This window comes from Tympanuchus pallidicinctus, unplaced genomic scaffold (assembly GCF_026119805.1).
Source record: "Tympanuchus pallidicinctus isolate F22 unplaced genomic scaffold, pur_lepc_1.0 scaffold3, whole genome shotgun sequence".
NCBI lineage: Eukaryota > Metazoa > Chordata > Aves > Galliformes > Phasianidae > Tympanuchus > Tympanuchus pallidicinctus.
The window spans coordinates 106094695-106120730 of NW_026294747.1; the positions used below are offsets into that span (position 1 = coordinate 106094695).

A 26036-nucleotide genomic window follows, 5' to 3' on the forward strand; every position below is an offset into this window, starting at 1 on the left:
TATATTTTGTAACAGATGGAAATGGGTCCACGAACATGAAAAATGGATGAACTGGAGGTTCAACTGGAGGTTCAATGGATGAACTGGAGGTCAACAAGGAAATTTCCAAACCATGTGAACTTCCCTAGCTGTGCACTTCAGTATATAGTGACATTTCAGCTTCTCATTGTACATTCAGTGATTATGGCAGAAAAAGAATTTGAGAGATTATTACACTTCCTTTGTAAATATGTTGGGAAAGCGTATGATCTCTTTTTATTGCCAAAGTAATTGTAAAATCAATCACATTCAATATTGCTGCTATCTCTTCAGCTTTTGTGTTCATAAGACAAAGCAACACTGAAAAAATAACACAAGAAAAATTCATCAGTGTAAGTTTTCATTCTCACGACAGTTTATTAATTGGAAATGAGTTGGAGTTAGAAAACAACTCAAATCCTGGGAAAGCAGAAAACATCATCCACAAGCTTTAGTGTTACATCAGATGCTTCTTGTCATTCTGTCCTCCTTCTTTTTTTCCTTATGGCCAATAATCTGATGGTATTTTTCTTTCCTTTACAAACCTACTATTTTCTCAGTTCTATGTGTGCTCTGTCCTGTTCTAGGTTTTGTTAAGATTTCAGTGTGTGTATGTTTGGATGCATGAGATGGAGAACTGAAAGTTCCACACTGACACATGCCAGCAGTGGAAGATGTGACCCAAAATACTAAACCGCAAAAAAATATTTAATGGTTGTGGAGCCAAGCAGGACGTATAGACTGAAGGGCTTTGGGTCATTTCTGCTGCATTGGGGCTATAAGTAAAATTTAAGGAGGTGAACAATGTAGAAAGAACTGAGGTCTGAAAGAGGCATTACAGGATCCCAGACTAGATGCAGTGCCTTGAGGCTGTTGTTTCAGGTGGCAGGGAGTAGCAGGAGTCTCACCTAACTGCAAGTTGAAGAAAATGCACTTGTATGAATCATGCAGGGTAAAGGATTTGTATGGAGTCATGCAGGGTAAAGGATTTGTATTTCTTCTGGGACGGTGTTTTAAAAAGTCCTTTTTTTAGGATGCCTCATGCTGAAAGCTTTTCCAAATTGCTACCCATTCTCTCTTACGTTTTCCATACAGAATACGTGATGTTTTGTGGTTCAGTCCTTTCTGCATTGTCTCTTCAGCTACACCCGATGCACTTAATGTAGTACATGAAGTAATTTCGCGTTGCCTGGACTCCCAGAATAGTCAGTCTGCTTACTGCCTCCATCTCTATCAAGGGATTGTATTCAAAGCTCATTTTGTGTGTGGTTTTCCCTCAATCAATACTCCTGAGTTCTATTTAAAAATCCATTCTCCCCACAGTCGTTGCATTTCCAAAATGACCTCTAACACTGCTTTCACCAGCCTACCTTTGAGGAAGCAGATGGTGTGCTGTCAGGGCTCAGTAGGGTCTGTGTACAGCTGAACCCATCTGGCACTGGAGAATGCTCTCCTGTATTGGTTACTCAGGGCACTCAGAACAAGCAGGCTTTCTGAAAGTACCACCACGAAATGTTTCCCCTATTGCTCCATGTTCTTTATGTTACTGGTGCTTTCAGATTCTGTACAGAGCAATGCAGCATGATGTAAAATTATTTTCAGAATAAATTCTCTGCACTGATGCCCTGGAAAAATCAGTATTGCAGCAGGGTCAGCAGTGACAACAACAACAAAATAACATCCTAGGATGTGAGTTTGCAAAGGTTTTGTTCAGAATTCAGAATCTCACGCAATGCCTTAGCATGCTTCATGCTGCTCCCTGCTGGACTGCAGCTGATGAACTTAAACACTTCTAACTAGCTGGTGACTGGCTTAGCCCATAGCCAGTAGGCTGAGTTTTCTGCCTGTGCTAGTGCTTATACAGTAGGTAGGTGGCCTATTTTGTGTTTTTCAGTGTTGCTGCATTCCTGGCAGGAGGAGCGTCTTACTAAATACAATAAAGTTATTTCAGCAACAGGGTGAAATAAAGACAAAGGTTGCAATTTTTCCTGTTTGTTTGGATTTTTTTTTTTGAAAGTCCTCACTTTGTTGAGCATACTTTTTCCCCCATTGACCAGTACTTTCTCCCCCAATTTTTTGCTTAATTGTTTTGTTTAATATAAAAATTTATCCTACCTGTAGTCGGAAAGTCGATGGGACAACATTGATGGTGTCTGAATCTCAAGTTTTGTTGCAGGTATCACAAGTGTTTATGCAGTGATGTCATATCAGGTGTGCACTTCTCACACCCCTCTGACAGCTGTAAAGCTACATGTTTCCAAAGAAGAACTTTCTCCTGACTACCTCCTGAATCGTTACCTGTTTTTAATTCTGCATGGCTTGTTTGACACTGTAAGGGATAGGGATGGACTACAATTTTGTGTTTACATTTGCAAAAGTTTGTTGCTTGTTTTTTCTTCTTTTTTCTCAACAGGTCCTTAATGATGTAAGTGATGATGATGTAAGGGGGAGGAGAGCTCCTCCTGACTGTGGGGATGGCTCTCTTTAACTTCAGCACTTGAATGGTGCATCTCCTGGGCAGTTTTTGAAAAAGTGCCAAGAAAAGGAAAATGTTGCAAGTGTAACTTCGTGTTTCTGTAATTTGAAAGGCAAGCAGTGTTTATATAGGAACATAGTTGGTCCAGATTTTGCACTGGAGAGGAATACCATATGAAAATGAATGTTTTTGGTGTGCTTTCAGAGCATCAGTTCTGACTACACCTGTGTAAACCAGAAGTTAAAAGAACATAATGTTGGCAATCAGATTTTTACCCTCAAATTCAGATTTAATCCGTGAACATGAAGTTTTGTGGGCAGTTTTCCTGACAGCAGAACTTTTCTTGGCAAACTATGAAATTTTCCAGCTTTTCTGCATGTCATTGGTGATTTTAGAGGCAGCTTTTCAAAGGTATTTTCCAAATACAGGAGAATGCTATAGGCTATTTCTTTTTTTGGAATGGTTGAACATCTGAGGCATGTTCAGCTGGATAACATGGGCTTACTCTTTTGCTGTGAGGTATGGGGTGGGCTGACTGTATACTGTTTGCTCACAGAGTCTCTCAATGCTGTAGGCATGGCACAGATGAAGCCTGTTTCTTTTTGTGTCAGAGCTGAGGTTCTCTTCGGATTCTTTGTTGCCTAACAGTGGTGGTGAATTTGCAGTTTCCTCAGCAGAGATGTACGTTGGCCTTTCATCATCATGCAGTTTGTACAGGCTTCATGTTTGAGAAAACTGTTTGATGCTGTTTGGGGCTGATAGTTTCCTGGGGTCCTGGTGACAGACAGAAGGTTTGAATCAGCACTGCTTTCTTAGAAAATGACATTAAGAAATATCCCATAGGCTAAAACTAAACATCTTTTGTTTGCTTTATTGTTATTCTGACATGGAAACCCTTTGATTAGTCTGTGAATTCACTAGCTGTTCAAAATAACTGTCTCAAGGGGAAATCAAACAATAATGTTTACTTTGGATCTTTTTAGATCCAGCCAATACTGGAAGAGAACACAAGGACGTTGTTAAGATGAAGGATTTTTGAAGGATGAGTAAAACATTCTGGGAGCCATCAGAACTTTCGTATGATATAACCCAAACCTACCAAGTCTTCTGTTCTAGTCAGAGACCAGGAACTACTGAAACTGCCACTACAATCTCAAGCACAGTTCGAACTAGTTCATGTTTCCAAAGATGCCTCTGAAGGACAAAAGACATGTGATAATGGTGTGCCTTTCCCCACTTGCCATCCCAGCTTCAAAATGCATTTTTAAGAATGCTTCCTTTCCATCTTGGCATTGATATCACTGCTTGTACCCAGTGCTTGACTATTACTATCATATCCTCACTAAGTGGTGGCTTAATTAGTGTGTCTTGAGTTCTGCTTTGTCACAGTTGTAGATGAAATATTTTCGGTGTTCATCTCAAATTGGAGAAGCTTACTTTGTAAAACAAATGCAAACAGACTCTGCGTAACTTGAGCTCTAACCCTTATGTTGCACTGCACAGTGGGACAGAATGTGTCAGGGATAGGTGCCTAGCCTTTTAGCTAGCCTGTGGAGGCCACACTGAATCAATAGAAATTGTCTTGGGCCGCATCTAGAGTATGAGTATGTATTATAATTAATGTTTATAATAACAACATTTCTTTTTTTAAGTGCTTTTTAAATTAAAACATAAAAAGAGGGCAATGAAAAAAAAACTACTGGAATATTTAACCCTATTTTTGTGAAACTAATGCATCACTGTCTGATTCAAGTGGTTGCAATTCTCAGTGAGCTTCAAGATGTTCATCAGAGATTTTTTATCTGATTTTACTTTTTCCGTATTTCATCCTTGAAAACAGCTGTTCACAAATGCATGGACTGCCAAAAAACGATGGCCTGAATAAGGTATGACTGTGAAGTCAGGGGTAGGGTAGGTCTTATAAAGACCTGGTGAAGTGAACATGATCAGATCTTTCTTTCAGATGAATGCCTGGTTGCAGTTCTGTACATTCCATTTGAAAATTTGCAGGTGCTTTATTTAAGCTGACTGAAAATGAAGTCACAAATATAGAAAAAATGGATGATTTTTTTTTTTTTTTTTTCAACCTTGAAGCCCGTTTTTAAATTCCTTTATAGAAACAGAAAGTAAGGCTGCATATTTTTCGCTGTTCACAGGTCTGTGTTCAGCAAATGTATCGAAATGAGCAACATTATTTGCCATAACTTGAGCTTGCCGTAATTTAAGTTTCATTCTGGACACTATTATGGTTCGTGGCATAGTTGATTTTCAACTTCTTGAAGATGCAAGTTTAACTCATGTAAATGAGCTGTCAAATCCACTGAAAAAAACAGGAATGATGATCTTCTAATGTAGCACTGGTAGGTGGCCATGCATTACCTGCCTCACTCTTACTCCCCCTCCTCAGCAGAAAAGGAGGAGAAAATATGATGAAAAGGGCTTGTGGGTTAAGATCATAGGATCACAGAAATCTTAGAGTTGGAAGAGACCTCTGAGGGCCATCTAGTCCAACTCTCCTGCAGTGAGCAGGGACACCGCAGCTAGATCAGTTTGCCCAGGGCCTTATCTAGCCTTGCCTTGAAAGTCTCCAGGGACAGGGCATCAACCACATCACTAGGCAACCTGTTCCTCACCACCCTCACTATAAAGGATTTTTTCCTTGTACCTAACCTAAATCTACCTTCCCTGAGCTTGAAGCCTTTTCCTCTTGTCCTGTCACCAGGGACCCTGCTGAAGAATCTGTCCCCTTTTTTCACATAGCTCCCCTTTACTGAAAGGCCACTATCAGGTCACCTCTCAGCCTTCTGTTTTCCAGGCTGGACAGCCCTGGCTCTCTCAGCCTGTTGTTGTAGGAGAGGTTCCATCACTTGGATCATTTTTGTAGTCCTTCTCTGGATGTGCTCCAATAGATCCATGTCTCTCCAGTACTGAGGACTCCCCATCTGGATGCAGCACTCCAGGCGAGGCCTCGCTAGTGCACAGTAGAGCAGCAGGATCAGCTCCCTTGACCTTTTGGCCACGCTTCTTTTGTTGTAGCCCAGTATACGGTTGGCTTTCTGGGCTGTGAGGGCACATTGGCTCATTTCCAGTCTGCTATCCACCAGTACCCCCAGGTCTCTTTTTGTAGATCTCTCAATTCTTTCATCTTCCAGTTCTTATTGGTAATGGAGGTTGCTTTGACACCGGTGTAAGACTTTGCATGTGGATCTGTTGAGCCTCGTGAGGCTCACATGGACCCATTGCTGAAGTCTGTCTGGATCTCTCTAGATGGCATCTCGTTCTTGTGGTGTGTCAACTGCACCCCACAGCTTGGAGTCATCAGCAAACTTGAAGGTGCACTCAACCCCACTGTTGATGACACTGATGAAGAAATTAAAGACTATCAGCCCTAGCACTGACCCCTCGGAGAACAAGATAAGGACAGGAAGATCACTCACTGATTACTATTGTGGGCAAAACAGATTCAGCATGGAGAAGATCAGTCTGTTTCCACTTAGTAATCCCATCTACTCTCTTCTGCCTCCCTCTTTTGCAAGGAATAAAGCTGTGGTTAGTCCACAATGCTTTCTCTGCCACTTCTTCATAATCACTCTGCGCCTGCCCCAGTGTGTGGTCCTTCCCATGGGCTGCTGCCCTTCTCAAACTGATCTTATATGGGCTTCCCACAGGCTGCAGCTCTCTGAGCATTGCTCTGACACAGCTCCTTACAGCAGGGCCCATCCTTCAGGAGCAGATGGCTCCAGCACAGATCCCGATGGGTGGCAGCTCCCCCAAACCTCTGCTCACTGCAGGCTTCTCTCTACAGGCTGCACATAGAGATCTGATCTGCATTATGCCTGTAGGGTTCAGTGGGACAGTCTGTTCCATCATGGGACTCTCCTGGGCTGCAGGGAACTTCTGCTCCACACCTAGAGCACCTCCTGCCCTGACCTCAGTGGCTGCAGGGCTGTTCCTCACACATATTCTCACTCCTCTCCCCCATTTGCTGTTGCACAGCAGTTTTTCACTTTCTTAAATCTGTTTTCTCAGAGGCACAGCCAGCCAGCATTGCTCATGGCTCAGCTCTGGCAGCAGCAGGTCCTTTTTGGAGCATCTGGAGCTGGCTCTGATCTGGCATATGGGAGCTGCAGGTCTTGCGTCTGTGAGCGCTCTGCCCAATAGCCAAACCTTGCCACGTGAACCTAACACAGAAATTGCAGGTAACATAAATTGGAAAAAGCTGGGCAAAGACAGGTCAGTTGTGCCTTCAAGAGTTTTGCTCTATTACTTGAAGATTCAAACAAACTTTGGCAGTTCAGTAGCTTGCAAAAATTCCTTGTTGTCTGTAGGCTTCACTTGACTGTTTTGAAAAGACTAGTTGTCCTGATACACCTCTTCCCTTTCCTCTGATGCTTCCATGCTGTTGTCATTTGACATGGTGTTAGTGAAAAATTCCCTGTTCATTACTGGACAGAAGGTCCTGAGAAGTTTTTAGCCATAATGCACCACTCTGGCCATCAAAGTGTTAGGTCATTAAAGGAAGGGAATGGCAAAGTCTGCTTCTGACAGCTTCAGCATCTCTTTGTCCCATTTTGTATTGATGTTGTTGTGCAGTCTTACTGGTACAAAGCAGAAATAGGCCTTAGGAAGGTCAAGCAAAGCAAATCACGGAGATGCTGCTGGTGAAATTTCCACCACAGCCAAAGTTGAGGGTGAGGCAGCAAAATAGGACAGGAAGGAAAGATGGGCAGAAGCAAGGTAGTATTTGTGCCAAGGTATTAAACTAAGCCATTCAGTGATTTTCAGCATGCCTGCTTAACAGTATTTGAAGAATGGTAATTTACTAGGAAAAGTAGGAAATAATTTATATCGTTTGAGGGCTAATGCTACCTTCCATCAGAGCCTGAGGCAGGAGAGAGTTTGGGTGTTGCAGCTGTGAATACAGCTGAAGTTTTCAGTGCCATTTCAGCATGAGAGCAAGGGTAGTTCTGCAGATATCTACAACCAAAGGCCTCCGCTCCTCCATAGCATGTGGAACATAACAGTGCATGCAGGAAATGGAGATGGAAGGCATATGACCCTGTAAACACAACAGTAATTTGCGTAAGGAATTTATTTTCCTAAACAATCGTTACAAGTTTTTTCTTGTTCTTTGTCACACCCTTTTCTTAATACTGCTATTCAAATACATTTTCTGTGTCTTTCTAACCTTGGGTTAGTTCCAGCAGATGTTTTTGAAGTGCTTTGTTTGTGTTCCGTTGAGTAGCTGCAGGAAATCTCAGGTGATCTTTGTTCCTTCTTACACAAACAGCCTTGAATGAAATCAGTTTCCTACCTACAATGTACTGTTTCATCAGCTGCACAATTTTCTTTTCACAATTTTGACTGCAAACTTAGCATTGTTTTATGTCTACTTGGTAATCTATTTTGTGCTACAGTGAAGAAGCAGTGAATTTCAAATGTTTCCATTTCCTCCAGAGGTCTTTTCCCAGTCATGCTCTCTAGATTTGTCCAACTGCGCTTTTGGCCCACGTTGAGTGCGTGTTTCATAGAACTCTGAAGCTTTTCCGTTTGCAACTTGTAATTTGTACTACCTGGAGCAGTCATACTGACCGTTCTGTTTTAGAAAGAGAGTGTTTAATTGCAATTAAAATGAGGAGGTAAGAAGCCACCATGCAAAAGTTTATTCCTAGACTTCGTAAGTTGTCCAAGTTTCTCTCTAAACGGAAGGTGGAAGTCTCAGAGAAATGAACATAGCTTAGAAATTCTTTCCTCTAACTTATTTTAACCATCAGTGCTCCAGTGGCCAGATTATGGTTTAGGGACAAACCCAGATCACGCGCTTATTAGTAAACTTAAAAGGTTGGATCACTAGTAGTAAACTACACTATCTGTGGATCTGTTAGTCTGGCTGATAATGATGGAAGGCAGGGAGGCAGTCTGCAGTGCAAAGTGCAAATACTGATGTATCAGTGAAGACCACTATGTGGACAACTATTCTGAAAAAAATGCAACTCTGTTCAGAGCTAATTTTTAATTGGTGGTTTGTCAACTTCCAGCTTTCTTGTTATAATTGCCTCTTCTTGCCATTTCTCTCTGAAGACTTTGATTCTCCTGCTAGTGCCCAGGTTACAGAATCCCTACATGGCAGGTATCTAGTTCAACATGTTTAACGTGTGCAGCTAAAAGTTTCAGACAGCCTTGGTTTTCCAGCCTTTAGCAAAGTGTGTTTGATGTTGACTTTGGGAATGGATTCCTCCAAAATAAAGGCAATTAATTGTAGGAAAAGTGAATGCATTTAGAAGTATAAAATGGTCGCATTGCAACCACCGGGAGGGAATGATATGCAAAATTTGAGGCAAGAAAAAAGAAGCGCTGGCTTTCTTCTAACAAGATTTGTTAATACATTCCTGGAAAGAGGGAAGTAAGTTGTGTCTGGAGAAAAATTGTATTAAATACATAAGCTAACAAATGCATGTATAAAGTATTACACGAGAAGTATGGTGAACTTCTGAACTCTCAGAGTGAATTTGTAAGGCTACAAAAAGCGTGTAACAGATCTTAAATATGCTGACAAGTAATATTTTAGCAGTGATTTAGCTCATTTTTCTCATTTTAGACCAGTGATTCAGCTGTGTAGATGTTAATCAGTTAGCATTGTAATAATCCCAAGAAATATTTTTTCTGGAATAGAAATCTGAGGCAGAACTATGAGGATCCACATGTTTAATGTGTCCAGAAGCCTCAGTGGCTGGATATTAAATGTACCCAGAGAGATGTAAGCATTTAAGTGGAAAGGAAATGGTGAAAGTTTTTAAGCAAATTTAAATATAGCACCAAATTTTTGGCTGATATCTTTGGTGGGATCAGTGTGTAAAGCTGTCTTAGGGATCTAGATGAACCTTAGAGTTCACTAGAGTAAGCAGAAATAAAAGAAGTAAAAGCAGCATGGCCAGAATGTTAAGAGAGGTGATCCTGCCCCTCTGTGCTGGTGAGTCCTCACCTGGAGTACTGCATCCAGTGTGGAGCCCTCAGTACAGGAGGGACATGGACCTGTTGGTGTGTGTCCAGAGGAGGGCACAGAAATGATCCAAGGGTGGAACATCTCCCCTGTGAAAGCAAGCTGAGAGAGATGGGGCTGTTCAGCCTAGAGAATAAAAAGCTCTGGGGAGATCTGATAGCAGTCTTTCAGTATCTAAAATGGGACTGTAGGAAAGAAGGGGACAGACTCTTCAGTGATGTCTGTTGTGATAGAACAAGGGGAAATGCTTTCCAATAAAAGAAGAGAGATTTATATGTGATGTAAGAAAGAAGTTCTTTTATGATGAGGGCAGTGAAGCACAGGGACATGTTGCCCTGAGAAGTGTTGGATGCCTTGTATATGCAGGTATTTGGGGTCAGGCTGTGTGGGGCTCCGAGTGACCTGATCTACTGTAGATGTCCTTGTTCATTGCAGGGGAGTTGGACTAGATGATTTCTGAAGGTCCTTTCCAGCTTACACAATTCTGTGCTTCTGTGATAAGTTTTCCAAAGCCAGTCCCAAGTAAGAGCTTTGAGGTCGTATAGGAGCGTACCATTGATCTATGCCTGTCCCTAGCTATAGCTAGTGGAGTATAAGTGAGATGTAGTCTTTACCTGGGTCTCAGGATGTGCTGATTACTGGGAGTTATCTGAAAGGAAGCAGCCTGGGAACAACATCTTCCTTTGTTTAGGGCACCTCTGAAGGCAGGGCGTCCTCCTGCCTGAACTTCACACTTTGTATGCACTCTGCTCTGCACTTGCTTGACTGCGTGTTTCTAAAAGCTGCTGTGGAACATGGTTGGTTTTAGGAACTGGAAAGTGTGAACAACTTGCAGACTTTCACCTGTAGATATTTTGATGATAACAGATGGGGGACAATTAAGATGACAATAAAACATTTTGGTATTAATCTATTGAACTCTCCCTGATTTCTGCAGAGATCATTAAATAGAGAGCTTGTGTGAACATCAGACATTCAGATTTGCACAAAGCAATCTGCTGGCATCATTTGGAAGAATGGCCTTGTTCAGGGATTGAGAAATGTGGTAACTGTGGTTTCAAAGAAAAAGATTCAGTCTCTGTAAAACTAAGGGGAATGCATCATTAGATGCACCAACATTGAACTGATAATGTGGAATTATCAATATTTATATCAATAAAAGCAGGAATTCATACGGCTCCTCTCAGATACTTGTTTTTAAAAATGCAAGTGGAGAATTTGTTGCCATCATTCCCTAGATTTGTGCCTGAGATTTCATAACTGATGTCATTTTTATAAAACAGCCCCATTGATTTGGAAGGGCTTGGTTCTGAGAGACCTTTGCTGTCTTTGGATTTCTGTTTCAACAGATGCAGAGATCCTGCGGTTTCACGGTTGCCTCGTCATGCTTCTGAGTGCAACAACTTTACTTACTGTATTTAAAAATTGAAAAAAGAAGGATATTTCAGGTCACAAGAGGAAGGCCATACAGTGACTTGGCAAGTATAGATGTGCTGTGTATTCTAGTGGCTCTTCTTTGCAATCATATTTTTTCTCCTCTGGAAGTTGTCACTTGAATTTTTTGCACAAAGGCAATAAGAAAAGAAAACTATCTAGTCTAATACAAACCCATTGGGCTGGGGGTTGCCAGCTGGTGTATTTTCTGTTGTGTTTTAAGGGTTGCTGCTGAAGTTGTCATTCTAATCTGGATCTGTTCCTCAGCAGTTCATACCTGCTATATATGCAGAACCTTAGACTGAGATGTGGCAGACTATGGAATGAATCATGAGTGCTACTGTGAAAAAGCATGGTGAGATTCTCTATGACTTCCTGAGTATTCTGTATCTGTTTCCCCAACCTGCTACCTGAATGGAGCACCAGAAGGTCTTCAATGCACATCATGGAGGCTTTTGGCAACCCAGCTGACTGGGGCTGATGCATTATGAGATGTTCCACATGCAGTCTGCTTTTCCTTTTGTGCAACATTAAATGTCATGTACATTAAGTCTATAGTTTCTTTACACTTAATTGGATACAGTCCCGCAGCATCTGACAGATTTTCTATGTAATCCCTGCTTAGTTGATCTGCACAGGATCTCTAACTGTGGTGTACCCCTAGAATATCAGATTTCTTGAGTTCGTCCTTTGGAGTGAGGTAGAAGATGTGCACCTATTTCTATGCACTAGTGTTTGAATAGAAACATGGTTCACTGTATGGTGAACATCTGTTTCTCAATCTTATTCATGAATTTGCAACTGTTACTTATGGTAGTTTGCCAGAAAAGGGAAAGAAACGTGTACCATACATTTGTTTTGTCTCTCAATTCAGCAGACTTTGTCTTTGCAGCTTGTAATAGCAGCCCTTGGGCTTTTTCTGAACGTAAGCTGAAGCTGGAATTTATGCAAATGGGTCTACTTGGTAATAATTCTGATTACTATCTTGTTAATTTCTGAAGCTTCTTGGTTATTTTATTTAAGTTTTTAAATTATTTTTTAAGAGGAATTTGAGCTGGATATCAAAAGAATGTTGTCACAAATGAGGTGTTCTTGAAATCATTCTCTTTGTTTTTCAAGAGTAGTTTGACTAAGAAAAGCTGCATAAACACAGAAGGTGTCTCTTATTCAGACTTCTGGAGCCAGAGCCACAAGGATTTGCTGAAGCTGAAGGAGCTCCACATGAGTGTCTAATTTTGATAGCATTCTTTCCATCCATAGGAACATGCAAATGGCCTCAATCAATCACATGTTATGGTTTTAGCTGGTGAACCTCTGTGATGAACAGGGCAGTAAGGAGTGACCCATTCTAAAGTTAATGCTGACGATATTTTGGAGAAAAAATATGCACATCTAACATTAATCATAACATGGTTAGTAGTGAGTTCTTATGTAGATGTAGCAACTTGCATTCTTATCCCATATGCAAATGCAAGACCTTTTTCAAGCATGCCCACTTCCATCGAAACCTGGTGGCATTTGCAAGTGAAGGAGATGAGTGTGTGGCAGAAAGCTACTGCTCAAGAAAAGAGGTGTAGAGATCAGACCCAATTTCTTGCAGAATGTGTTAGAAGGGTCCCTTCTGTTTACTGGGAACCCACAAACTGTTCTCTCACTGAGTGCACTACCAGAATGACACTGCAGTTATTTATTACATGCTTACAGAAGCTTTGTGAGCATTTTCCTTTGTGACAATTTCCGATGGAAGTTTGAAAGATTTATTCCAAAGCTCCTGGAATATGAAACCACCATTCCACAAGAGCTTAACAACCTGGTGTTGTGTTACTACATATACTAGTTTTTGTCAACTTCAGTAAATGTTGTCTCCAATGCATTCTTGTTCCACGTGTTCTGGGTATATCAGTAAAACCTGGAACTTTCTAACTACAAAAGAGTTGAAAAGGGATATTCTCCTTTCTGGAATACTTTACAGCTTTCCTAGCAGTTAGGATCCCCTTTTTGGGATCTCCTTTCTGCTTTCAGTGCTGTCAGCCTAAAGGGATTCCTTTAAACCGATGCAGGGTGTTTTATTTTCGAGGCTTCCATTTCACTTGAGCAACTACAGTTCACCATCCAGAAGAAGTCAGTACAGAGCTCAGAACTGTTGTGAACAACAAGCTGTCTTATGTGGAACTGTAGCTGAGGAATGATTTCATATTCTGGAGAAGTTTTCTCTATTGGTGCTTTTTGAAAGAAAGGAAGAAGGCCATATTTTTTCTCAGGTTAGTGCAGAAGGAAGCCAGTAGCACATTTTGTTGAAAATGTGCAGCGAATCACATTCTTAAAGCTTTGAAAATAGAAGTGAGGATGAGCCATGCAGCTTTAAAGACTTACACTAGTTGAAGGAAACCTGCTGCAAGTATTCAGACAATCCATGCACTTCGCATGTTAATGGGAGCTGACTGGTATCCAGGCTGTGCTGGTGTTAATATGCTCTGGAATTATATATAATGCTTAAAAAAAAAAAAAAAAAATCAACACAATAAAAGCAAGCCCTCTAGCTAAGGGTAATTATTTGTACACAGATACTGTTCTGAATGAAACATAGGAGAATGCTTGGAGATGTTACTCAGAAATTTTAGGTTTCAAGAACGCTCTGAAAACAGCTCCATTATTATTAATTATTTTCCCGTTATTCAGTTTGTATTTAGAGTTGTATGGGGTCTTTGAGCTGTGTAACTTTCATGGACGAAGTCGAGTTCATTAATTTCATTTATTTTCTGCCGACCTGAGTCATAAACATGCTAGTGAATGTTTTAGGGAAACGTGTGCCAACAGCACTGTGGAATGGCATAGTCTTTGGCTAACCTCTCACCATCATTGAAGAGCCATCCTGCTTGCTTTGAGTTCAGTGGGCTTATTTGCTGAGGTTTTAATGGTGATTGCAAGCAGATATTCCCACGCTGTCTTTCCAAGGGAAAGCTGTCTTCTGGAAATGGCCTAGCCTCTTTTTCTAAAGCTTACACCTGCCTGAGCTGTCTGTGGGCTCAGAGGAAGTTGAAAATGCTTAGCGTTGTACAAGGCTAGGCTTCTCCTTTGGGCAGTGACATTATTCCAAAGAATAAAATAACTGTACAGAGAATAAGGGCTCTCAAACTTTTTCCACAGTATTTGGCACGCGTTCAGGGGGAATTTGTGGTCTGGATATTACAGAGAATTTTTGGAGTAGAGGAAATAGCTGCCTTTGCTAATCTCATTTAGAAAGGCATTAGCAGTATCATTATAATTAAAGAACTGGATTTAAAGCTAATATCATATGACCAGTGGTTCTCTGTAGGTGCTCCGCTGGTGACCATAGTCTGAGAAACGCATGTGATGAATGCAGTAGTCTTAAAAAAAGTTTAATGTTGGAGATGGTTAACACCTGGTGTCTCCTTTTTTCACAATAATTGTCTGGACTCCAATGGGACTGGGCCTAGTAGAAATTTTAGTTCTGATACTGAAAGGAAAAGAAAGAATGAAAATATAGGTTCTGGTCATTCTAAAATGAACTTTTAAAAACAGAATAGAGCAAAACATACTTTGGTTCTTATGAAATAGGTCAAAATTATAGAATTATTGAGGTCGGAAAATGACCACCGAGATCACATTAGTCCAACTGCCAACGCATCCCCACCATGCGCACTAACCGTGTCCATCAGTGCCACATCTGCACATGTTCTGAACACCTCCAGGGATCAGTGACTCCACCTCTTCCCTGGGCAGCCTGTTCCAATGCTTGACCACTCTTCCTGAGCAGGAATGTTTCTTAAAATCCAACTGGATCTCCCTTGGTCACTTAAGGCCGTCACCTCCTGTCCCATCACCAGTTACCTGGGAGGAGAGGCTGGCCCTGCCTCACTACAGCCCCCTTTTAGGGAGTTGTAAAAAGCAATGGGGTCACTCTGAGCTTCCTCTTCTTCAGTCAGTTTCAATAAAAGCAACATAAATAATGAACTTGTTTCCTTCCATTCAATGTGATAATTGTATTGTCATGTTTCTTTTGGGAAACTGACAGACTTCTCATTTTCTTGTCAGTGGTACATGTGACTGAACCCAACGCCCTTTCTGCCATGAATAGTCTATGGAGTAAAGAGATGAAGTCAGAATCTTGCCCTCTGCTCCACCTTAGTATAATTTCCTAAAAATTAAATGTGTAGAAAGTTTGTTGTAATGTTTTTATGTAAGATAAAATATTTTCCCGAATTCGGTTGAATTCCAAAATTAGTTCAGCCACCATGAGATGGCATTTTCCAGCTAATAAATTTGCCTGGATCCCCTTCATTGGAACAGCCTGGCCTTAACTTTGTGATTGGATTTAGGACTATTTCAACCAAACTAAGATACATGGGATGCATTAAAGATAATCTGTCTCTGGTCCTTTATTTGGTAGAAGTGTAATGGGGCAGCAGGTGCTGTGACTCAATGAATCAGGAAGAGTTAGAGATAATGGATGGCAAAGCAAAGACACCGTAATTTTTTTTTTTTCCACCTGAGAGCAGCTGATCATTTGACAAGATTTTATTGTAATGACTGTGCTTCAGTTTTGCCAGATGATTGATGCACACAGTACTCTGCATAATCTTTTTTGGTGATGGATGTTGGTGCCGTGAAGCAACAGTTACTCACTGTGCTGCTATTGAGCATGAATTTTGAATTACTTGTGGCACAGAGCTGCCTGGTAGTTCAGTCAATGAAATGAAGGTCAGGAGGAGCCCAAGATAATGTTTCTCCTGCACATTAACCCCTTTGGCTCATGTACAAGCAGTGTTTCTGATAAGTTAAGGGATCGCGTCCCTACATTCCCCACACATGGGATGAAGGAAGGAGAAAGCTTCTGAACCACTGCTTACTTTTGTTCTCTCCCCATTCTATCATCAAGAATGAATTATTGAACAATACTGTTGCTTTCTTGACAACAAACAAGAAGATGAGCTGATCTGCCCAAAGCAGGTGGACCCCTGTACAAGATTCTTCATGTGTTTAATTATGTAGCTCTGTGTCAAAGAGAGCGCTGCCAGTAGGAGTGGTGTTTATGTGACTAACACAGACAAATAATCAGTGGCTTTTTTAATGATTTTTATTTTTCTCAGAAGCCTCAGTGTTTAAGGGATGGGGAGCAGGAGAAAATCTAGGTGTAAGTTGCTGTTGGTGCAGTGCACGTGGGCAGTCTGGGTGCTTCTCAGCTCAGCCCAGTGGAAATTGACTTTAATTGAGAGCACTGATAGCGTGACAGCAGTGTAATAGCAAGGAAATACACATTGTGTGAAGAATTTCATTAATAATTGTCTAGCAATTTGGGCTCCAGACGTGCTAAATCAAGTGAGAGCAGGGAGTTCATTTAGGGCATGAGCTGTGAATTATTTTGAGGAAAAGGTTATCCTTCTCCTGGGTCTACAGAAAAGGCTGAGGAAGACTAGTATGCTAGATTTTAGATGACATGGCTACAATACGTTCCTGCATTGTGAGCAGGACAAACAACTTGTCATTTCTGCTGCACAGCTGAATTTATTTAACTGCTGTTTAACAAAGATGAAGGCACTGACAAAAGCGTTTTCGTATGTCAAGTTTTTATCCCATGATCTTTTAAGAGAATGATAAGTTTTTAATTCTGAGCTTGCACCTTTCTTTTTTCTTTAATTGGGATTTCACTCTTCTATATTTTCTTCTTTTTTCTTTCTTTTTCTTTTTTTTTTCCCCTAACTTGGAACAGAAAGTAGAAAATGAAGGAGAGGAAAATACGAAAGAAAAAAGAGCAAATGTGGTAATTATCTTTGTCACGGGGAAAAAAATCAAAACAAACATTTTAAGAGGACATCTGTGCAGACTTATGTTGTTAGAAAGTCTGTTTCCCCCTAGTGAAAACCTAATAGGAGACCTTCTGTGGAATCTGTTTAACAGATGGGCGAGTCTAAAGTGACCTTGTAGTATAATGAAGTTTATAGTATTTCCTTACCTTTGCATGGTATTTCTGGAGTAGTATTTTTTAACACACACAAATGCACCTTTGCCTGTAAAACAGCCTTCATCAGTGCCTGAATTTATCAACAGATAGTGCTCATCAGGTTAATTGATTGCTTCTGTCTGGGATGAAATCAGCTCTTTTAACTCCGGTGTTGAATTCCAAGTTATTTCTGTTTTAGCATATTTCAGTGTGATTGAGAGCTATCACATCTCACTGACTTATCTGAGCCCAAACATAATGTGGTGTTGGTTCAATGTCATGGTGACTGATATTTTTAAGAGTTCTGTGGACATCCCACAGCTTACATACGCTAATCATGTGCGCTGGGCATCGTGCTGGATCCAGCTTTTAACTGATTCCCACTCTTAGACCTGTTTCTCTTTGTTCTAACCAATTTCTGTTTTTCTCTTCCAGGTTGAGATCTTTGGTAAAGCAGCTAGAAAGAGGGGAAGCTTCGGTTGTAGACCTAAAGAAGAACTTGGAATATGCTGCGACAGTCCTTGAGTCAGTATACATTGATGAAACGAGGTGAGTGAATTACAGGCATCCACGTTTGTCTTCTAGGGAGCACCAATTGCACAGAATTGTAATGCACGCATCACTTGGGAAAGTTGTAGTCATGATTCACAGAAAATATGATTTTAATTGTTAGAACATTGTATTTCTTGAAAAGCAGATCTTCAGTTCTTGGTCTGAAAACTTCTTGGAGTTTTGTGTGGCAAGGGGGAGATGAAAAAAAATCACAAATTTAGCATACATTCTCTTGGAGAAAGATTTTCATAATAATTGTTTTCTAGTTTTTGTGAAAGTTTCTGTGGAAAGCTCAAAATTCATACCCCTCTACTACTTTTGAATAGAGTTCAATCAATTCACTTTTACCAAATCTTTGAAATTCAGAGGTTTTTTTACTCAAGTTTTTGGTAGAAATTGGCAGATAAGAAATTGCAGGAGAGTTTCCTTTCTTTATGTGCTGTTACCCCAGTGCTGAGTCACCACATGTGGTCAGAATAGGACAGGATAGGACTGTGTGATACTCACTGGGAAGTCAGATGTGACTGTCAGTGATCTCTGGCTGGCTGAGAGGTCAGGAATAGTAATGAGCTGAAGACGAGATGTGAGGATGATGATGTAGTTGTGCTTCGGAAGGCTGATGCTTCTTGTTTGTCAGCCTGGTAGTGAATTTCACAATCCAGCACTTAACTACTTGAGAGGACGAACAATCTGTTGTAGCCTTGCAGAAAGAGGTTTCATTAGGCTTTTATTAGAATAGATGTGCATTTCTTTTTGGTTAATGATGTCACAGTGGTCTCTTATGCAATATTTTTACCCTTTGCTTTCCTTCCTCTTGTAGGCGTTTACTGGACACAGAAGATGAGCTCAGTGATATCCAATCTGACTCCGTGCCCTCAGAGGTCCGGGACTGGTTGGCTTCTACCTTCACACGGCAAATGGGGATGATGCTCAAAAGGACAGAGGAGAAACCCCGCTTCAGGAGTATTGTCCATGCAGTACAAGCTGGGATATTTGTGGAAAGGTAAAGGAACATGAAATGACTTGGTTCTAGTGGCTGCTCATGCACTGCCAATTGCACCTGCAGTATTGAGACTTAAATATGACTCCGAAGATGTTTCTACAAAGATCTGGTTGGCAAACAGCTTCTAGTACAGTGCAACCTGAAGCAGCACGTGTGGATCTATTTTTTTAGCATAATGCAGATGTAATAGCACAGGTGAAGTAATTTTGACAGAGAATAAACACCTCTGAGTAGTCCTAGGTCAACACTCAAAGTTTTTAAAGTTTAGCCAGTTCGCTTCAGGCCCTCCTGTGCCTTTTGACTTCTGTTGTCTATTTTTTTTTAATGAAGAAGGCAGAAGGGGGTAAGAAATTCTATGATTTAGGTAGTGGGAGAGTTCTCCAGAGGGGCATGACAATTTTTTGTCTCTGTTTGAGAGCAGGATGTGAAAGGGAAGTGAAGGACTTCACACATGATCATGTCAGATGGGAGAAGAAAGCTTTCCATCATCTCTTAACTCCTGTGTTTCTGAAGTGAAAAAAAAAGAGTGAGCTGTGGAAAGTGTTTTAACAGTCAGTATTTGTGAATTCACATAGCTTACTAAAAACAATATGGCTTATAAACAAATATAAGTTCCAGTATGTAGTTCAGTGCATTATTTAGTATGGTTACTGATGTTGATTATGTCCTTCTTCTTTTTCATACACAAACAAAGAACACCTAAAAGGTTTTGAACTGATATTATTTAAAAAAAAAAAAAGACAGAAAAGTAGTAGTGGTACTGGACTGCAGTTGATGCTTTGCAGACGGCAGATGATTTCTGGAGTACACTGAAAATGGGCTTGAGTGCAGGACAAGCAAGAACTACAGAAACTGAAGGGGAGGTGTGGTTTGCTGCGGTGGAAAACGAGGAGCATCTTGTTTATTTGAGTGTAGCCTTTCCCTCTGATGAAGATTTGGTATTAACAGATTCTTCCTAATTTCCAGCCTGGGGACCAAGGTGTGAGATACTGGGAAATCTATGGCCTTGAGTGAGTCTCTACCATGAAAGTGGTATAGAGAGCATGTGCACAAGCCAGGAAAAAGAAAGAAAAATTGTAGTTAAAGTTTGTTGGTCTATGCAGGATCTCCTGTAACAGCATAATTCTTTGTTGTTGTTACATTGTTTAACTTTATTTATATGTTGCCTTATCTATTTTATCTTGGTAGAATGTACAGACGGACATCCAATATGGTTGGTTTGAGCTACCCACCAGCTGTAATTGGAGTGCTAAAGGTAAGCCCAAAGAGAAGGTGATGGTGGGAGAAGGCTGGGATGCTTGTACAAAGCATCCGGGTACCACTGTGATGTTTTCCGTGGGGAAGGGAGTGTTGGAACTTTGCCTTTTCTTCTTTCTGAGCCTGTTTAGTCAGGCTTAGGTCTGTTCCTAATTTCCTGACCTGTGGGAATATTCTTTGAGTAAAAGAAAGAATAGAGTTCAGAACTTGAAAACGGTCATATCCTTGAAGTTTCCAGCTCTGTTGTAGCGTTCAGCTGCGAAGGTGGCGAGTTAGTAACATGCTGAAATCAATCATGAGTTTGCAGAGGGAAGGATGAAAATGTGGGTGCAGAGAAATGGAGCAGGAAATGTATCAGTGAGTGTGCGAGCAGGGATTTTCTATCACTGTTGAAGGTGACAATCAGCTGTGGAGTAATATTCTGAGAGTTCTGAGATTTCAGTTGAAAAGTGAGAGATCACAAGTAGGCTGAAAGAAACAGATTTCATTCCTGGGGAAATGGCAAGGTTCTCCATTTAGGCAGGATACCTGTGTCAGTACCACAAACACAGGTTTGCCACCAGTTATCTGCGCAGCAGCTTTGCTGAGGTGTCGTATTTGTGCAGGAGACAACTGACTTGTGGTTCAAGCATGGCATGCAGTGGTGGAAAAAATGCATCATCAGAACTAATGTATAGAGGGGCATTACACATGTAAAGATTGGGAAGCAGTCTTTCTACTCTCGTCTACACAGGAAAGATACTCAGGGTACTGAATCCTTTTCATTTTTGGATAGCACAGTTTATTTATCAGAAGATAGGGAGGATTTGCACAAAGTCCACTGAGTGCAACAAGAATGATCCAACATGACCTTCATTTACAGAATGGAAGCATTCATTCCCCCCTTTTTCCAGCCCCAGATTTACACGTATAATCCTGCAGATGGGATCTCGTGTCTTTCTTCTCTTAGAACCACACCCTGTGGCCAGTCTGTGGGAGAACATGCCTGTTATGGTACATCCTCAGCAGTGACAGAGCAATGCAATACTTATCAGCTGTGCTGAGCAGGCATAAGCCTCAGGGCATCCTTCCCTTTCTGTATTTGTAAGATAGGAAAGGTCATAAGCAGTGTGGAGTGGGCTAGAGGAAGTAGGACCCCTGAATATCAGCAAAGGCACGGACTAATTTTGCTCCAGGTGAGATAATCCCATCTTGGCCATTCCAGGATGTCTTTTTTTGTTTTTTCCAAAACTGTTGTGAGAACAAGTCTGTGTCTGGATGTTCTTGTGGTAGGTAATGGCTGTGGCTTAAATAGGAAAGAGTTGTTTCGAAGAAGTGGTCTTTGGAAGGAGACTTTGTCGTATTCTTTTACCAAGTAAGATGTGATCTGCTGATCAGCGGTGCTAGAGGCAGAACTGAATATTAACAAGACAAAGTGCAGAGATCTTCTTCTGCTTAGGAAGGATTTCTTTTTTTCAGCCTTTTCTGATGCCCATGCTGTCATGGAGCTGTTTTGTTGGTTAGCTAATAGGCAGCAAATGTAGTTGCTGACAATGTGATGTAGTGTCTGCAGGCAGGCAGTGTCTGCAGTATCAATATGTACTTGACTTTGGCTGCAAAGAATTGTCAGGCCAGGAATTGTAGACTCCTAGGAGGATAAAATGGTTGAAAAGGACCCCACGGATCATTTAGTTCCAACCCCCTGCTGTGTGCAGGGTTGCCAACCAGCAGCCCAGGCTGCCCAGAGCCACATCCAGCCTGGCCTTGAATGCCTGCAGGGATGGGGCATCCACAGCCTCCTTGGGCAGCCTGTTCCAGTGCCTCACCAGCCTCTGGGTGAAAAACCTGCTCCTCATATCCAACCTGAACCTCCCCTGTCTCAGTTTACAACCATTCCCCTTGTCCTGTCACCATCCACCCTTGCAAACAGCCATTCTCCCTCCTGTTTCTACGCTCCCTTCAAGTACTGGAAGGTCACCATGAGGTCTCGTTGGAGCCTTCTCTTCTCCAAGGTGAACAAGCCCAGTTCCCTTGGCCTTTCCTCATAGGAGAGGTGCTGCAGCCCTCTGATCATCTTGGTGGCCCTCGTCTGGACCCGCTCCAGTAGCACTGCATCTTTCTGGTTCTGCACCGTCAGTGATGTCCTGTTGAACAGCAAATGAGCTGTCCCTAAATCAGCTGGCTGATAAAACCAGTCAAGGCTCTAAGGTTAGCAGAGGGAAAGGCAAATATACGGAACACTGAGGAAGAACTGCAGTTGGGCCAACTCTTGGTTCGGCCAAGAAGTGGAGCAAAGGTCAAATTGAAGACCAAAATGGATAGAAGATGGCCTTATGATTGTAGCTGCATCGCAGTGCCTACAGATAGCATGAGAGCACTTTGTGACATTTCACCTGAGGCTGCAGGGCCAGGGAGCTGGAAATGTGTAGCCCAGGAACTTTCCCTATCCCTTGCTTCTCCTGCTCTCTTCACTGACAACAGTTTTTGTCCTCCCCCACGAGGTGCCTGTAAAGTTCTGCTTCCCTTCCGATTTCTCTCCAACATGGACATCACATCTGTGCTCAGCTTTTATAGGATGAAAAAATGCTCTGATTTTCCAAGTGTTGCTGGTGCTGCAGGCCTCTGAGCAAAGGGTGATACTGTCTTGTTTCCTTAAGGGGACATTTTTCCCTTGGTATTCAGAGTGAAATGCTACTGTCCTGATAGTCAAGAATATTTCCCTTGGTGCAATGGAAATGACTCAGCAGTCAAACTTAGTGTCTGCTTGGCTATTGCCACTGTGCAGTGCAGAAGAAGAATACTTTGCCATTTTGGAATTCAGTTCATGTTATCTGCCACAAGAGCGCAACATTACTGCAATGAAAAGACATGTAAAGAAACAGCAACCTTTATTTCTACACAACAGACTATTTCTACAAGAAAGAGTAATTTCTTCTTGAATATAGTGAGACGTTATTTTCAACTTCATAGGAACTAGAAGGAACTACTATTTTTTAATTAATTCTATAATAAATACCAATTTAAATGTAAAGTCTATAATGTATTTAAATTATAAAACTAAATTCTATTACTGTATATTATACATCTTATTATATGACTCTTATAGATATGCAACCATAAAATGCTACTGCTTCCTCACTGAGACAAAACAAAAACAGTCCAAGAAGGGCGTGGGAGTTGGAGAGAAGGTTTCCTGGTGTTTTGAGAGCATCCACTTCGGAGCTGGAGGTGCATTAGAGATAGTGAGCGCTGTCAGCTCATGCTGCCGTCCATGGGAGTTGAGTTGGAATTGAACCTTCTGCAAGAGATTTGATACGTTATAATGTAGCTTTATGAGTTGGGAATTGAACTCGTCTTCTTCCGTCTCTTGACTGAGCCCCTGCAGCGCTAGTAGAGGATTGACAGCCAACTGTAACCCTCTCAACTGCAGTTAGATATTTACTTGTATGTTATAAGGGTCATTTTTTATGCCATTGTTAGCACGTAATGTAGCATTACTATGAGAAACCCCAGTTAACTCACTTGTCTTCAAGAAGAAAAGAAAATTAAAAACACGCCTACTATTAAAAAGAGAATCTTGCTGTCTTTGGGCAGTTAAAGCTGCAGTAGTCAGAAAGAACTGGGATCTCTTTGGGTCGAGCAAGGTAGGTTGAGATATTTTTTTCCACTGGTTCACTGTGCAGCAGGTGATGAAAATATGAGCACAGGCCAGTATGCAAGTGCCCGTAACCATATTTCCTTGATGAAGGCAAGCTAAGATGTGTTTTGCACGTAGCCTTTGCTGGTTCCATTGGTGAATCCCTGTGACTTGAATAAGCAAGGAACTGAAGTTTTGAATAGAAACTTCTTCACTGTGAGTCGTACTGTACTGATGAGTAAATTAGCCTCCGTACTGGTGAAGTGAAGTGGAGAATGTTGTCAGTGAAATCTGTACCCTCTCATCATCCATTTGCAGATGTAAAGTGATAGACATTGAAATGTGATGGTGAAATGGATGATCAGGTTAACATTCTTTTCTGTTCATTCTTGCAGAATGTAGACAAGTGGTCCTTTGATGTATTTGCACTAAACGATGCCAGTGGAGATCATGCACTGAAGTTCATTTTCTATGAACTTCTCACGCGCTATGATCTGATCAGTCGTTTCAAGGTCAGTAGTTACAAGATGGGTCTCTTCTTCCATCTTGCATTTTCTTGTATCTCATTCTTAATTTTTTTGTATCTTATTCTTATTCTGCTTTGTTCTATTCAGAGTGCAATGATTTTAGCAGTATTTGAAAGTGTATGTGCAGACTTGGCAGTCACTGTCATTCCCCTTAAACGGGGAAGAGAATCTTTCTGCAGCAACCAGGACCAAACGTCCTTCAGGTAGAGCATTTTATTGCAATAGAACAGCACGAAGCAGGTGGAGTTCCACACAGTCTTATTCATGACATGCAGAGGCAATGGTACTGTAATTCTCCCAGTATTCTTATGCATCTGAAAGCATGCAAGCCAGAAATGACAACTTGGTTTGCTACAGGTTTCAGAATAGAAATGCTATTTAAGGGGGAGTAAAAGGTACTCCATATCTTCTACTTTGAACAGTTCCTTTGTAACTATGAACAGAGTGACATTTGGGTCACTGCAGCGTTGCCCTGAGATGTTTCCCATTCTCCCCACCCAAAGATTCCATGTTCCCTTTCTCTGCTGACACTTACTGTGGCAGGACTCCTACTTCCTTCGACTCCTGAGCTTCTTTGTGGACTTGTCACGCCTGCTGAGAAATGGTTGAAGATGAGAACAGATCAGAACTGCATTGTCCCATACTCGAGGGAAACAGCTGTGCAACTCTAATGATAGAACTAGAGAGGTTTAGGGTACAGCAGGTTGTGCAAAGCACTGAAGAATCCCTGCTGCTTGTTGCATCTATGTACAGCTGCCACCACCTACATAGCGTGCTCCCTAGAAATCCCCCAAGTGTGGTTTTATGTTGAGCATACAGTTCTACTCTGGGAGCCAAAAACAAGCGTGGCAAAGTGATAGTGTGGGAAGTCTGGCTTTGGCAGTAAAAAACCAAAAGTATGATAAACAGTTCTCCTCATCATGGAGTATCTCAGACTTGCTATATGATGCATTTCCTTACAAACCTCTAGAATATGATTAGTAAAGTAGTGATGTATACCTGATTGTTGTGAGAGGATGAGACAGACGTGTGTGTCCTGAACAGAAATATTTGTCCAGGAACAGCACACCAGCTACGCTCTGTTACTTGTGGCACTGCTTGTGTTTTGCAGGCAGCGTTTCACAGTGGACTGAGTTGCGTATGTTTAAGTGCATGCGTGCTTCATCCATCATGTAATGAGGGATGGGAAAGCCATTTTGAGGAAGTGAGCTTGATTCACTCTCTCTCTGGAGTACTTGTTGAAGGTGTTTACAGATGGTATTTATTTGGGAAGTGCAATCAGTACAGACTGCTCTTTGGAGCCTCTCCTCCAAATGCTAGCTATTACAGATGATTCTTTGATTTGTAATTGTGTGCTTCTTTTCTTAGATCCCCATTTCTGCCCTGGTGTCCTTTGTGGAAGCTCTGGAGGTTGGATACAGCAAACACAAAAATCCTTATCACAACCTAATGCATGCTGCCGATGTGACACAAACAGTCCATTACCTCCTTTTCAAGACAGGTGTAGTGGTACGTACAGGAGTTGGCATCCTTAGTACATAATGAAATGCAGTAGTTTTTGTTTGGTAAGGAGATGATCATTATCCACAGCAGAGCCATTTGTGCTGTAGAAACAATGTAATTTGTAGGGGCTGTGCTAATGCAAGTAGGCATTTGGGATTCCTTGGAAGAATGTGGGTGAGGGTATGGGTAACTGTTGTAATTGATGGGAGAGAGGATGAGTGAAAAAGGCAAGCTGAATTCTCCCCTCTGCCATCAATCTGCTGGCTGAGTCTAGCAAGTCAGTTTGTTGGGATTTCATTTCCCTTTCTGTGAAGAAACAAATTGCCTAAGCTTTTTTCAGAGTACAAAATGAAGTGATGTATTGCTTAACCCAGTTTGGCACCCCTTTTCAGGCTATTGCTCACCTTTTTCTCTTGCTGTCCGGTCCTCGGCGCTGTCTCTTGAGCCCACGTGGAGGTGGATCCACCTCCATTGGCTGCTGTTCATCTAGAGGTGGATCCACCTCCATTGGCTCAACTTTCCATCTCCTCCCCATGAGTTTCCTCTTTTTCTGGGGAGGAGGATCCATTTTTATGAGGTGCTTCTCTGCCTCTTGCTGTTGGTGTGGCAGTTGGAGGGCTCGGAACACGAGGCAGTGACATCAGCAGAGTTCCATGGCAACCCAAAAACAAGAGTTTTTGGAGTTGGG

General features: G+C 41.6%; 1 protein-coding gene and 1 long non-coding RNA gene across 11 annotated transcripts in view; one reads left to right on the forward strand and one right to left on the reverse strand.

Moving 5' to 3' along the window:
* Positions 1-26036, forward strand: part of PDE1C (phosphodiesterase 1C) — a 306686-nt gene that overhangs the window by 216576 nt on the left and 64074 nt on the right. For 9 of the 10 annotated variants that reach the window (XM_052692642.1, XM_052692650.1, XM_052692641.1 and 6 more), the window contains 5 exons: positions 17326-17439; positions 18263-18445; positions 19634-19700; positions 23714-23830; positions 25214-25354. In XM_052692642.1, coding sequence (XP_052548602.1) covers positions 17326-17439; positions 18263-18445; positions 19634-19700; positions 23714-23830; positions 25214-25354 — 622 coding nt within the window. The remainder of the gene's footprint in view (positions 1-17325; positions 17440-18262; positions 18446-19633; positions 19701-23713; positions 23831-25213; positions 25355-26036) is intronic. The other variant, XM_052692648.1, reaches the window with a different exon arrangement.
* The window catches only part of LOC128085407 (uncharacterized), a 117261-nt gene continuing 115633 nt past the window's right edge, over positions 24409-26036 (reverse strand). The window contains exon 3 of the long non-coding RNA XR_008208949.1: positions 24409-24439. This is a non-coding gene — a long non-coding RNA (uncharacterized LOC128085407). The remainder of the gene's footprint in view (positions 24440-26036) is intronic.